Source organism: Oncorhynchus gorbuscha, linkage group LG23 (genome assembly GCF_021184085.1).
Source record: "Oncorhynchus gorbuscha isolate QuinsamMale2020 ecotype Even-year linkage group LG23, OgorEven_v1.0, whole genome shotgun sequence".
NCBI lineage: Eukaryota > Metazoa > Chordata > Actinopteri > Salmoniformes > Salmonidae > Oncorhynchus > Oncorhynchus gorbuscha.
In genome coordinates, this window is record NC_060195.1 from 8,560,531 (window position 1) to 8,574,862 (window position 14,332).

General features: G+C 43.9%; 1 protein-coding gene across 1 annotated transcript in view; it reads left to right on the plus strand.

Annotated features, from left to right (window-relative positions):
• The window catches only part of LOC124011592 (arf-GAP with Rho-GAP domain, ANK repeat and PH domain-containing protein 3-like), a 69,808-nt gene that overhangs the window by 17,303 nt on the left and 38,173 nt on the right, over window positions 1–14,332 (plus strand). Inside the window, exons 2-8 of the mRNA XM_046325045.1 lie at window positions 4,559–5,766; window positions 5,878–5,915; window positions 6,826–6,908; window positions 7,177–7,250; window positions 7,506–7,742; window positions 12,410–12,479; window positions 12,602–12,722. Of these exons, the coding sequence (XP_046181001.1) occupies window positions 4,640–5,766; window positions 5,878–5,915; window positions 6,826–6,908; window positions 7,177–7,250; window positions 7,506–7,742; window positions 12,410–12,479; window positions 12,602–12,722 (1,750 nt within the window). The 5' untranslated portion in view covers window positions 4,559–4,639. The remainder of the gene's footprint in view (window positions 1–4,558; window positions 5,767–5,877; window positions 5,916–6,825; window positions 6,909–7,176; window positions 7,251–7,505; window positions 7,743–12,409; window positions 12,480–12,601; window positions 12,723–14,332) is intronic.

Sequence of the window (14,332 nt, forward strand, 5' to 3'; positions counted from 1 at the left end):
GGACCAGGAAAACAGTCCCAAAACTGTAAACTCTGTCCATCTGGTTCTCGAAGCAGGCTAGAGAAAATGCTCAACGTAGTTAAAAGATTTCAAATAGTATTTGAACCCAGGTCTGCTCTCAGCACACAACCGGAGTCCTGTGTTTCTCTGTGGGTATCAGTGGGCTGGAGGCAAAGGTTAACCTACAGAGTGGAGACCGAGGAAGAGAAGGACGTGACTCAGACCCATTTCAGCAGCTTTCCTCCCATTCCCCTGCGGCCTTCCTACATGCTGAAGGACTAGTTCTCCTTCCTCACTGTTTATGGGTTAGATATCACCCTTTTTCACACTATTGTGTCAAACCCAAACTTGACTGGATGCATAACATGGCCAGCTGAGTACAGCTCTGCTCGGCTCAGTAGTGTGTAAATGATACGTGTATGGCTGCCATCGGACTGTACTCTAATTGTTAAAGTAGAACTACACTTTAGTTCAAAGAGTTCCTACAGCCAACTGTAGTTCTGTAGGAAGACTTTACATTCTGATCTGGTGCCCATAACTAATTAAATACGATCTGTCTTAATCTGTCCAAGGGTTTTATTAAAATACTATTATCTATCTTAAACTCCTATTAGAATGTGTGTGATGTGTTGTGCTGTGTGCCTCCCCCTCACGAGGCTGGCAAACTGCCCCAGTCAGCCTTGAGATTCTCTTTAGTACTGACTGGGTTCTCAAGCTGAGTCACCCACAGGGACACTCACTCCAAACCTGGGTCCAAATACTATTTTAAATCTTTGCAAATACTTTATCTGTGCTTGATTGAGCATGTTTAGCGTAATAAACCAATAGAATAGTCCCATAACTGCAAATCCTACCCATTATGGGACTCCAGGCAGGCTAGAGCAAATGGTCAAGGTATTTGAACGATTTCAAATAGTATTTGAACCCAGATCTAACACACACACCAGCCAGGGAAAAGTAGACATTAAAACTTAACGCATTCCAAGCTTTCTCAGGAAGTGTTTCTACCAAGGCTTTCAAAGAGCCCCAAACCCTGACATACCTCTCCCTAGCTGCAGGCTGTTGTATCCCTGGATACTCTATTTCTCCATTCATTTGTAAAACTTATCATTGAATTAATGTTGAATAAAAACACACTTGAAATGGTGCGTTGTCGTGAATTAAATGGTACACACCTTCAATAGAATTCAGAATTCATCAAATAATTGCAGTTTTCACATTTTGTTACCTTATTCGATTTCTCTCATGTCTCCGTGTTCTGTCTATGAACCTATTGCATTCTTCCTTCCCTGGTCTGATGGTGTCGTATCCCCCTGGTCTGATGCTGTCGTATCCCCCTGGTCTGATGGTGTCGTATCCCCCTACTTCTTCCTTCCCTGGTCTGATGCTGTCGTATCCCCCTGGTCTGATGGTGTCGTATCCCCCTACTTCTTCCTTCCCTGGTCTGATGGTGTCGTATCCCCCTGGTCTGATGCTGTCGTATCCCCCTGGTCTGATGCTGTCGTATCCCCCTGGTCAGATGGTGTCGTATCCCCCTGGTCTGATGCTGTCGTATCCCCCTGGTCTGATGGTGTCGTATCCCCCTGGTCTGATGGTGTCGTATCCCCCTGGTCTGATGGTGTCGTATCCCCCTGGTCTGATGGTGTCGTATCCCCCTGGTCTGATGCTGTCGTATCCCCTGGTCTGATGCTGTCGTATCCCCCTGGTCTGATGCTGTCGTATCCCCCTGGTCTGATGCTGTCGTATCCCCCTGGTCTGATGCTGTCGTATCCCCCTGGTCTGATGCTGTCGTATCCCCCTGGTCTGATGCTGTCGTATCCCCCTGGTCTGATGCTGTCGTATCCCCCTGGTCTGATGCTGTCGTATCCCCCTGGTCTGATGCTGTCGTATCCCCCTGGTCTGATGCTGTCGTATCCCCTGGTCTGATGCTGTCGTATCCCCTGGTCTGATGCTGTCGTATCCCCTGGTCTGATGCTGTCGTATCCCCTGGTCTGATGCTGTCGGTCTGATCCCCCCCTGGTCTGATGCTGTCGTATCCCCCTGGTCTGATGCTGTCGTATCCCCCTGGTCTGATGCTGTCGTATCCCCCTGGTCTGATGCTGTCGTATCCCCCTGGTCTGATGCTGTCGTATCCCCCTGGTCTGATGGTGTCGTATCCCCCTGGTCTGATGGTGTCTCTACATACCAAGTGGTCATAAATGTGTCAATAAACCAAAATGTGATCAATATAGCCATATATATATACACACACACTGCTGGAAGTTAACATGCTATTAATAACAGTTCAGTTATGTCTACTGTGTTACTCTGCATGTTACATGTTCAGTATTGTTAGGTTCTGAACAAACTAGGTAGAAAATAAAATCAATTTTATTCACCCACTGGGTCATACAGCTGCAAAGACAAAAAGACATGATGACACAAGAGCATGTATTTATACCCTCTACTGGGCGGAGTCAACTCCTTTACACATCTAGACAACCAATACATCTCTGTTGCTAGGTAGGAATTTAATTGGTTCCTCTCGCTGGTGTAGTCACAGCCCTGTTACTGTAACCGTTGTGGGCGTGGCCTGTATGTGTTGGAGAGTACTACAGTTGTGGGCGTGGCCCCCCTCCCCAGAGGTTTCTTCTCACTTCATCTGTTGATTTAACCTCGAGACGCACTCCTCCTCAGTTCCACAGCCGGCCTGCCTTATCAGAGACTGACTATTGCCTTTCACCTCTCTCCTCAGAAACATGGAGCAGAATATGAAGCTTCTGCTCTTTGGAACTTTCCATATTCCTAGTTCCCATCTACCCCTCATTGACCCCAACACGTACAGTGGGGCAAAAAAGTATTTAGTCAGCCACCAATTGTGCAAGTTCTCCCACTTAAAAAGATGAGAGGCCTGTAATTTTCATCATAGGTACAATTAAACTATGACAGACAAAATGAGAAAAAAAAATCCAAAATATCACATTGTAGGATTTTTTATGAATTTATTTGCAAATTATGGTGGAAAATAAGTATTTGGTCACCTACAAATAAGCAAGATTTCTGGCTCTCACAGACCTGTAACTTCTTCTTTAAGAGGCTCCTCTGTCCTCCACTCGTTACCTGTATTAATGGCACCTGTTTGAACTTGTTATCAGTGTAAAAGACACCTGTCCACAACATCAAACAGTCCCACTCCAAACTCCACTATGGCCAAGACCAAAGAGCTGTCAAAGGACACCAGAAACCAAATTATAGACCTGCACCAGGCTGGGAAGACTGAATCTGCAATAGGTAAGCAGCTTGGTTTGAAGAAATCAACTGTGGGAGCAATTATTAGGAAATGGAAGACATACAAGACCACTGCTAATCTCCCGCCCGATCTCACCCCGTGGGGTCAAAATGATCACAAGAACGGTGAGCAAAAATCCCAGAACCACACGGGGGGACCTAGTGAATGACCTGCAGAGAGCTGGGACCAAAGTAACAAAGCCTACCATCAGTAACACACTACGCCGCTAGTGACTCAAATCCTGCAGTGCCAGACGTGTCCCCCTGCTTAAGCCAGTAGATGTCCAGGCCTGTCTGAAGTTTGCTAGAGAGCATTTGGATGATCCAGAAGAAGATTGGGAGAATGTCATATGGTCAGATGAAACCAAAATATAAGTTTTTGGTAAAAACTCAACTCGTCGTGTTTGGAGGACAAAGAATGCTGAGTTGCATCCAAAGAACACCATACCTACTGTGAAGCATAGGGGTGGAAACATCATGCTTTGGGGCTGTTTTTCTGCAAAGGGACCAGGACGACTGATCCGTGTAAAGGAAAGAATGAACGGGACCGTGTACCGTGAGATTTTGAGTGAAAACCTCCTTCCATCAGAAAGGGCATTGAAGATTAAACGTGGCTGGGTCTTTCAGCATGACAATGATCCCAAACACACCGCTCGCGCAACGAAGGAGTGGCTTCATAAGAAGCATTTCAAGGTCGTGGAGTGGCCTAGCTAGTCTCCAGATCTCAACCCCATAGAAGTTACAGGTCTGTGAGAGCCAGAAATCTTGCTTGTTTGTAGGTGACCAAATACTTATTTTCCACTATAATTTGCAAATGAAGTCATTAAAAATCATACAATGTGATTTTCTGGATTTTTTCCCTCATTTTGTCTGTCATAGTTGAAGTGGACCTATGATGAAAATTACAGGCCTCATCTTTTTAAGTGGGAGAACTTGCACAATTGGTGGCTGACTAAATACTTTTTTGCCCCACTACATTCCGTTTACATGTAAATGAATTGAGTTCTTGTAGGGTAACATGAATCAGTACATTTCAAGCTAGAGTCTAACAGTGTTTTACAGTTACTCTGCATGTTCCATGTTCAGCGTTTACGGTGTTACTCTGTAAGCATTTCACTGTACCGATTACACACGCTATAGCCTGTGCACGTGACGAATACACTTTCATTTGATTTATAGTAAGGGGATGTAAGTGAATTTAGTTCTCTTATCAGACCAATGGACCAGATGGAACACTAACTCAACATGAATTATATTATTATCTAGTTCTTAATAATGTGTTCCATTTCAGATGGATTGGAGTCTCCCTGTGTAGATCCACGATGGCCTTCGTCTTGACCACAGCAGCTGAAGGCCCCCTCCAAGCCCATGTATGTACGTTGTTATGGCAACAATAGATGGAAACACGGACGTTGAGACCCTGTTGGCTGAGATCCACCTGGAGCGATACCTGAAGACCTTCCGCCAGTCTGGCTTCCTCTTGGCCAGGGACCTCAGCCACCTAGACAATGGAGCTCTTATCCAGCTGGGTGTAACTGCCACCGGACACAGGAAGAGAATACTGAGGCTGGTCCAGCACATTCAGAGGGCTACCAATCAGAATCAGTTGACATCAGAGCCCTTGGAGCCCTTATTGGACCGTTGTCAGTCTGAGTCTGACATTAATTCCACACCCATCCAATCAGGAGGGCCGAGGTCTGACCAAGGGGGCGGAACTGGGGCCATTCCGTTTGAAGCGTTCCGGAATAATTCTGTTCCTAACATTCCATCCATGTTGATGAACTCTGGGTCAGAACAGCAGCAACAGTACAATGGGAATGTTGTCATAAAACCGGTTCCAAAACCTAGAACAGTGTTTTACAGACGCAAAACAGAACCCGCCCGGTTTCTCTCCTGTCCCATACCACCGACATCACCAGATCCTCATGTTCTGACCCTAACCAGGAAACCGTCTCAGGAATCTCTCTGTTTCACCATATTGGAAGGTTTGGCTTCAGGTGAATTTAACACTGACACAGTGATGGTGGGGCCTACCCCTAACCCTGCCCCTAACCCTGCCCCTACCCCTACCCCTACCCCTACCCCTAACCCTGCCCCTACCCCTACCCTGAGACACAGCCTAAGCCTGAGAGAGAGGAGGCTGAGTAACTCCTCAGACTCTGGAGGTCCCCAGCCCCCTGTTCCCCCTCGGCTGAACCGAGGTACCCCTCCAGCCATGTTTAGGGGACCTACATCCACACCACCGTCATCTGGTGGAAGGACTGAACAAAACCAGGACCAGTGCCTGACAACCCCACCTCCCTCATCCCCTTGTAACTATGACGACACTGGATTCCCCTCTTCGACCACTTCCCCTCCCGGCTCTCCGATGGAGATGGTCTCCAATGAGATCTACTGTGGCACTACACCTGGCACGGCAGCTAGTAGTGGACGGATTCCCTGCAACGCTCCTCAAACACCACCACGGCCAGAGATCCACACCTCTCCTGAAGGAAATGGGTAGGTCAACGTCTGACTTCAATATCATTTTCCTATAAGGTAGAAATGTAGACCTACTTCGAAAGAGAGTATTGTTTTGTGTAGCTAATGTTTTGTTTTGTGTGTCTGCAGCACTTTAAATAACAACTGTCGTGAATCGTCCCACGGAGGTAAGTGTACCCATCACTTTCTGAAAGTAACCTGACAGCTGGTTTAGTTAGACCTTATAACTGTGTACCGTTTAGCCCTATAAATGACCTTTGACCTGTTTTTTAAAATCAAGGTTATTGAAGAAATTGGTAACACTTTGCATCGCTCAAACTTTACTTTTCGCTTAAACTTTAGTATCCAGTTTAAATTCTTTACAGCTGGTTGAAAAAGAGCATGGTGGTCTTCAATAGAGATGCTGGTTTAGATATAACTGTCAAGACGTCCCGGTAAGAGGACGGAAATGACCAGTAGGAGACAGGGACACAAGCCACACTTTTATGGCCACACACAAGACCGACACAGACACTGCAAACAGGAAGTGGACTAGGTGGAAGTGTTTTAGTGATAGTTTTGTTGGTCAGTGGTGCCCTAATGCTAGAGTGTGATTGGAGAGCTCAGGGCTACAGGAGAAATGGACCATGGCTTTGTGGCCCAGCTGTTGATGTGCCTGACAGAGGTTTATGCTCCTCACTCTGCCACTGCTTGTTGAAGACTGAGCCCAGACTGGGCTGGACTCTGCTTTTATACTTGTTCCGGTCCCACCTGCCTATTGGACAGATGCCCTGGGGAGATGCAGGTGGGCAGGGTCAAAGGTGGGGAATGGGCGGTCAAATGTCCCAATCAGAGGTCACTGTGTGTAGCATGTAATTGGAGTGGTCCAGAGGTGTAAACAATGGGGACCAATCCCCCGCCTCTGCAGGGTCAGGCAGAGTTGAGGGGGCAGGTAGGCTATTTGTTTCCACAGTTAGAGGGGCTTGAGTTAGTGTTCAGGAGAGGGATTGGTTTTCTACACTACACGGTTTTCTATACTATAGGCATGCATTGACTTATAACAAAGCTTATAATATGTCATTTCTTCCTCCACCACAGTCCCCATGGAGGACCCAGAGGAGGAGATCAGTCCCTACTGTGAAACGGTCTTCCAGACCAGACGACCACTGCAGCACTCTGAGGTGAGACTGGGCCTCTTGAGCATGCGTACCAAATGGCACCCTATTCCCTATGTAGTGCACTACTTTAAGACCAGAACCCTATAGGCTTTCCAGGAAACATCAAATGGTGTCGGAAATGGCACTATGGGCCCCTAGTAGAGAATAGGGTGCCATTTGGGACCTGGGTCTGTTATCAGGTTACAAGAACCCATCAGAGTTATATTGTGTTTGTGGTCACTTTGGCTCTCCTGACATTGATGAATGTGTTATCCATGTTGTGTTGTCAAAGGCGGAAAGGACCAGATGTGAAGGAAAGACAGGAACGACAAGAGCGGTGGAAGAGAAACACGGAGAGGATCATGGGTAAGATTATTGTGTCTAGAGGAGTGGATAAGGCTACTGGCTTGCCAATTTTAAACATCTTCTCACACAACTCTGACTACAGCCATAGAGAGAAAATAGTCTGCTGTAGATTTCAAATGTTATTTGCGCTCCATCTTTTCAATCCAATGTTGGCACCTGCTGCCGTATTTTCACACTTAGAGAAACCTAAAGCGGCTGGAGTCAAGATGATTACAAATGCATCAATCAGTTACAGAGACTGTTTTTACAATGCAGGACACCCAAACTCTCCTGGGCCAAACGTCTGTCCCACGCCCTCCACAGTGAGTCCCAGGGCTACAGCACAGTAGGAGAGGCGGCACCACCCCCTCTCTGCCTCTCCTTACCCCCCAACCTGTACCCCTCGGAGCCGGATGAGGACCAGACGATATCCCCCTACGCCAGCTACACCTCTCTCTCCGAGCAGACTGAACCCATCATCTGTGGCTGGCTGGATAAGCTATCACCACAAGGGTATGCCGGGTCCTGGTCCGGGTCCGGGTCCTGGTCCGGGTCCTGGTCCTGGTCCGGGTCCTGGTCCTCCTTGCCTTCCTCCGTCTTCTCCTCCCTTCTGAGGAACTGTCTCTGCCTCGTGCCTGTCTTCTCAAACCGGTGTGTCTCTCACTTCTTCTTCCCCACTGTGTTTCTACAGTCTTCTTGTGTTTCTTGCTAAATGCTAAAAGGTTCATATGCATATAATGAATATATATATATATATATATATATATATATATATATATATATATATATATATATATATATATATATATATATATATATATATACCCTCAGAAAGTATTCTCAACTGATGTTCGCTTAAAAAAACGAAAATCATCGCTGAGCACATTTCTGGTCTGCTGAGCACAAACCTGAATGTTAATGACAATTCTGTGCAACTTCCTGCGCACGTTTACTGTGAACACTTGAGGCTGTACCCACTTTAAGTTAGTGTTAACAGTGGTCAGGTGGTCACTGTGGCTATTTGATTATAATGTTGGCCATCAAAAACAATGGAGAAAATGCATCCCATAACATTTTAACATGGAATTAGCTGTTCTATCATTCAGACTACAGTAGCAGCAAATGTGTGGTGTTCAATGTAGGTCTACATTCCATCAGACTTTAGAAATCAACATGCAGGGCTTCACATTAACCTGTTTATCCACTTGTCCTTCAGACAAGGAGGTGACTGAACATGTATAGTCTTAACTAATGGGGATAGAAAGTTCAAGGAAGTTGAATCTGGTGTTTCTCTCTGCAAGGCTGATATTTCTTCTGTGCGGCAGTCCCAGTTTAGAGAGAAAGTTGCTCACACGCCTTTACATTTTGTTGTGTTACAGACTGAATTTAAAATGTAATTAAATTGAGATTTTGTGTCACTGGCCTACACACAATACCTCATGGTGTCAAAGTGGAATTGTGTTTTTAGAAATGTTTACTTTTTTACTTAAGACATTTCAACTTCTCGTTTTTGAGTCAATAAGTATTAAACCCCTTTGTTATGACAAGCCTAAATAAGTTCAGGAGTAAAAATGTGCTTAACAAGTCACATGATAAGTTGCATGGACTCACTCTGTGTGCAATAATAGTGTTTAACATGATTTGAATGACTACCTCATCGCTTTACACCACATACAATTATCTGTAGGGTCCCTCAGTTGAGCGATGAATTTCAAACACAAATTCAACCAAAAAGTCCAGGGAGGTTTTCCATGCCTCGCTAAGAAGGGCACCTATTGGTAGATGGCTCAAAATAAATAATATATCCCTTTTGAGCATGGTGAAGTTATTAATTACACTCTGGATGATGTATCAATACACCCAGTCACTACAAAGATACAGGCGTCCTTCTTAACTCAGTTGCCGGAGAGGAAGGAAACTGCTCAAGGGATTTCACCATGAGGCCAACGGTGACTTTAAAACAGTTACAGAGTTTAATGGCTGTGACAGGAGACAACTGAGGATGGATCAACAACATTGTAGTCACTCCACAATACTAACCTAAATGACAGAGTGAAAAGAAGGAATCTTTTAAAGAATAAAAAATATTCCAAAATAAGTATCCTGTTTGCAATAAGGCACTTAAAGGTTTTTTTTAATTACACATTTTTACTTATGTCCTGAATACAAAGTGTTTGGGGCAAATCCTACACCAACAACACATCACTGAGTACCAATCTTCATATTTTCAAGTTTAGTGGTGGCTGCATTACGTTCTGGATATGCTTGCATCGTCAAGGACTAGGGAGTTTTTCAGGATGAATAAAGAAACAGTATAGAGCTATGCAAAATCCCAGAGCCAAACCTGGTTGTTTGCTTTCTAACAGACACTGGGAGACAAATTCACCTTTCAGCAGGACAATAACCTAAAACACATCGCCAAATATACACTGGAGTTGTTTATCAAGACAACATGGCATGTTCCTGAGAGGCCTAGTTACAGTTATGACTTAAATCGTCTTGAAAATCTATGGCAAGAATTTGAAAATGTCTGTCTAGCAATGATCAACAACCCACTTGACAGAGATTGAAGAATTTTAAAAAAGAATAGTGTGCAAATATTGTACAATCCAGGTGTGCAAAGATCTTACATGCCAACCACACAGCTCACGTTAAGTGTGCGAGCGCTGCACAATATACATGTTATTAAATAATCAACACTGCTCACCCACGGCAACGAGCGTCTGCATAACCAGGTGCTAAAAAATAGGACTTGGTTCTATTAGTGATGCTTGACGCACTGCAAGTACCATTTCTCCAACCTCCTCATTGGTTTTTAGGAGCATATACCCATGTGGGTGATTGAAAGGTGAACTGAGGTGTACACTCCATTCCAGTTGGTGGTGGTAAAGCACCTTTTAATGTTGGTTGCCAACCGCCATATAAAGGCTGAACAAGAAGAATCATGAAGGAGGAGAGATGACAAACAAACAAGGTTGACCTTTTTATCTGTGAATTCATTAGTAGAGGAACTTGTGCATTTCAGGTGAAATAACAAACCAATGTTTATATCCCAGGACAAATTAGCTAGCAACAGCAAGCGAGCTAGCTAGCTAAATTGGCATGAATGTTTACTGATTTTAGTCCTGTCCCCAAATTAATATAGTTGGTTCAGAGTTTGTTTTGATATTTCAACATGCGTGTCCTGATCGCGTGTGGGTGGACAGAATCAACATGCGTGTCCTGATGGCGTGTGGGTGGACAGAATCAACATGCGTGTCCTGATCGCGTGTGGGTGGACAGAATCAACATGCGTGTCCTGATCGCGTGTGGGTGGACAGAATCAACATGCACGCATGCCCGATGTAGTCAGCATGTTACCCAGAAAGACTCACAGCTGTAATCTCTGGCAACGGTGCTTCTACAAAGTATAGCCTCAGGGGTGTGACTACTTTCTGAAAGCATCTGCTTCGTGTCTTTTTCCCCCCTTTTCCCACTGTGCTTCTCTGTTTTTGTGTTTCTTGTTAAATGATAAACAGTTAATATCTCAACTGAGCTCTGCTTATTATTTTATATATACAGTTGAAGTCAAAGTTTACATACACTTAGGTTGGAGTCATTAAAACTTGTTTTTCAACCATTCGTTAAACTGTAGTTTTGGCAAGTCGGTTAGGACATCTCCTTTGTGCATGACTTAAAGTAATTTTTCCAACAGTTGTTTACAGACAGTTTATTTTACTTCTAATTCACTGTATCACAATTCCAGTGGGTCAGAAGTTTACATACACTAAGTTGACTGAAACAGCTTGTAAAATTTCAGAAAATTATGTCATGGCTTTAGAAGCTTCTGATAGGCTAATTGACTCATTTGAGTCAATTGGAGGTGTACCTGTGGATTTATTTCAAGGCCTACCTTCAAACTCAGTGCCTCTTTGCTTGACATCAAGGGAAAATTCAAAATAAATCAGCCAAGACCTTAGAAAAAAATTGTAGACCTCCACAAGTCTGGTTCAGTAATTTCCAAACGCCTGAAGGTACCATGTTCATCTGTACAAACAATTGTACGCAAGTATAATCACCATGGGACCACGCAGCCATCATACCGCTCAGGAAGGAGACGCATTCTGTCTCCTAGAAATGAATGTACTTTGGGGCGAAAAGAGCAAATCAATCCCAGAGCAACAGTAAAGGACCTTATGAAGATGCTGGAAGGAAGGGGCACAAAAGTATGTATATGCACAGTAAAACGAGTCCTATATCGACATAACCTGAAAGGCCGCTCAGCAAGGAGAAGCCACTGCTCTAATTTGCAACTGCACATGGGGACAAAGATCGTACTTTTTGGAGAAATGTCCTCTGGTCTGATGAAACAACAATAGAACTGTTTGGCCATAATGACCGTTGTTATGTTTGGAAAAAAAGGGGGAGGCTTGCAAGCCAAAGAACACCATCCCAACTGTGAATCATGGGGGTGGCAGCATCATGTTGTAGGGGTGCTTTGCTGCAGGAGGGACTGGTGCACTTCACAAAATAGATGGCATCATGAGACAGGATATATTGAAGCAACATCTCAAGGCATCAGTTAAAGCTTGGTCGCAAATGGGTCTTCCAAATGGACTATGACCCCAAGCATACTTCCAAAGTTGTGGCAAAATGGCTTAAGGACAACAAAGTCAAGGTATTGGAGTGGCCATTACAAAGACCTCAATCCTATAGAAAATGTGTGGGCAGAACTGAAAAAGAGTGTGTGAGCAAGGAGGCCCACAAACCTGACTCAGTTACACCAGCTCTGTCAGGAGGAATGGGCCAATATTCACCCAACTTATTGTGGGAAGCTTGAGGAAGGCTACACAAAATGTTTGACCCAAGTTAAACAATTTATAGGCAATGCTACCAAATACTAATTGAGTGTAATGTAAACTTCCACTGGGAATGTTATGAACAAAACAAAAGCTGAAATAAATAATTCTCTCTACTATTATTCTGACATTTCACATTCTTAAAATAAAGTGGTGATCCTAACTGACAAAAAACAGGAAATGTTAACTAGGATTGAATGTCAGGAATGAACAACTGAGTTTAAAGGTATTTGGCTGAGGTGTATGTAAACTTCCAACTTCAACTCGTATATGATATTTTATTTTTTATTTTTTTACAGCAGTGGTATGACAGTCTGATCATTGTTGTATTTGGCGTTCTAGGAACTATGTATTCCAGAAACGCTATGTGAAGTTTGATGGCAAAAATCTGCTGTACTTCGGCAGTGAAAAGGTAGGCTCCTTTTTCTCCTGAATGACGGACTGTATCACATTTAGATTGAGATAATCAGCATTGTTCATAACAATATTTGTTTCTTTAGCAGTATTTCTCCTCCTTTACTATTGTCTCCCAAGGACCCGTACCCCAAAGGAGTGATTCCTCTGGCTGCAATACAGATGGCCCGCATGGCCAAAGACAATAAATTTGAGATCGTGACAAGTCACAGGACGTTTGTCTTCCGGGCTGATAACGAAGGTAAACGAAGCACTTAACAACAACAACAACAAGCAATTAAAATCTCACACACAAGCAACTACAGACATTAGTTGTCCCAATTTCCCATCGTGGATTTTAAAGCATTGGATAGGTGTTATTAAATCCAAGTGTGCGTACTTTAGAAGAAGTTTGAAGGATTGGGGATGCAGGTATAGAAGAAGTGTGAAGGATTGGGGATGCAGCTATAGAAGAAGTGTGAAGGATTGGGGATGCAGCTATAGAAGAAGTGTGAAGGATTGGGGATGCAGGTATAGAAGAAGTGTGAAGGATTGGGGATGCAGCTATAGAAGAAGTGTGAAGGATTGGGGATGCAGCTATAGAAGAAGTGTGAAGGATTGGGGATGCAGCTATAGAAGAAGTGTGAAGGATTGGGGATGCAGCTATAGAAGAAGTGTGAAGGATTGGGGATGCAGCTATAGGAGGATTGGGGATGCAGCTATAGAAGAAGTGTGAAGGATTGGGGATGCAGCTATAGAAGAAGTGTGAAGGATTGGGGATGCAGCTATAGAAGAAGTGTGAAGGATTGGGGATGCAGCTATAGAAGAAGTGTGAAGGATTGGGGATGCAGCTATAGAAGAATTGTGAAGGATTGGGGATGCAGCTATAGAAGAAGTGTGAAGGATTGGGGATGCAGCTATAGAAGTGTGAAGGATTGGGGATGCAGCTATAGAAGGATTGGGGATGCAGCTATAGAAGAAGTGTGAAGGATTGGGGATGCAGCTATAGAAGGATTGGGGATGCAGCTATAGAAGGATTGGGGATGCAGCTATAGAAGAAGTGTGAAGGATTGGGGATGCAGCTTTAGAAGAAGTGTGAAGGATTGGGGATGCAGCTATAGAAGAAGTGTGAAGGATTGGGGATGCAGCTTTAGAAGAAGTGTGAAGGATTGGGGATGCAGCTATAGAAGAAGTGTGAAGGATTGGGGATGCAGCTATAGAAGAAGTCTGAAGGATTGGGGATGCAGCTATAGAAGAAGTCTGAAGGATTGGGGATGCAGCTATAGAAGAAGTGTGAAGGATTGGGGATGCAGCTATAGAAGAAGTGTGAAGGATTGGGGATGCAGCTATAGAAGAAGTGTGAAGGATTGGGGATGCAGCTATAGAAGGATTGGGGATGCAGCTATAGAAGAAGTGTGAAGGATTGGGGATGCAGCTATAGAAGAAGTGTGAAGGATTGGGGATGCAGCTATAGAAGAAGTGTGAAGGATTGGGGATGCAGCTATACAAGCAGAAAACAACTTAATGTTGGACAAAGGTTGGACCCAATAACCCTCTTTTCTCTCTGGAGACTCCAATGACCCAAATGAGAAAAATAGTCTCTGAGCGACAACATGGTATCAACATGGTATCAGTTACTGTCACAATCTTCATAGTAAACACATATTGTTTATGACTTTATTTTAGGCTACTGATTCCTCTGGTATTTATCTATTAGGAAATGATTTGGTATCAAAAGATAGTTTTCTGGTACAATTGGTAACTGACTGATACAAAAGGATATTCTCATTGTGTAATTACCATTTCATATCATTTCATAGTAAATACCTGGTATTTTCTGTACCATTTTTAAAAAATGTTTTATTTATTTTT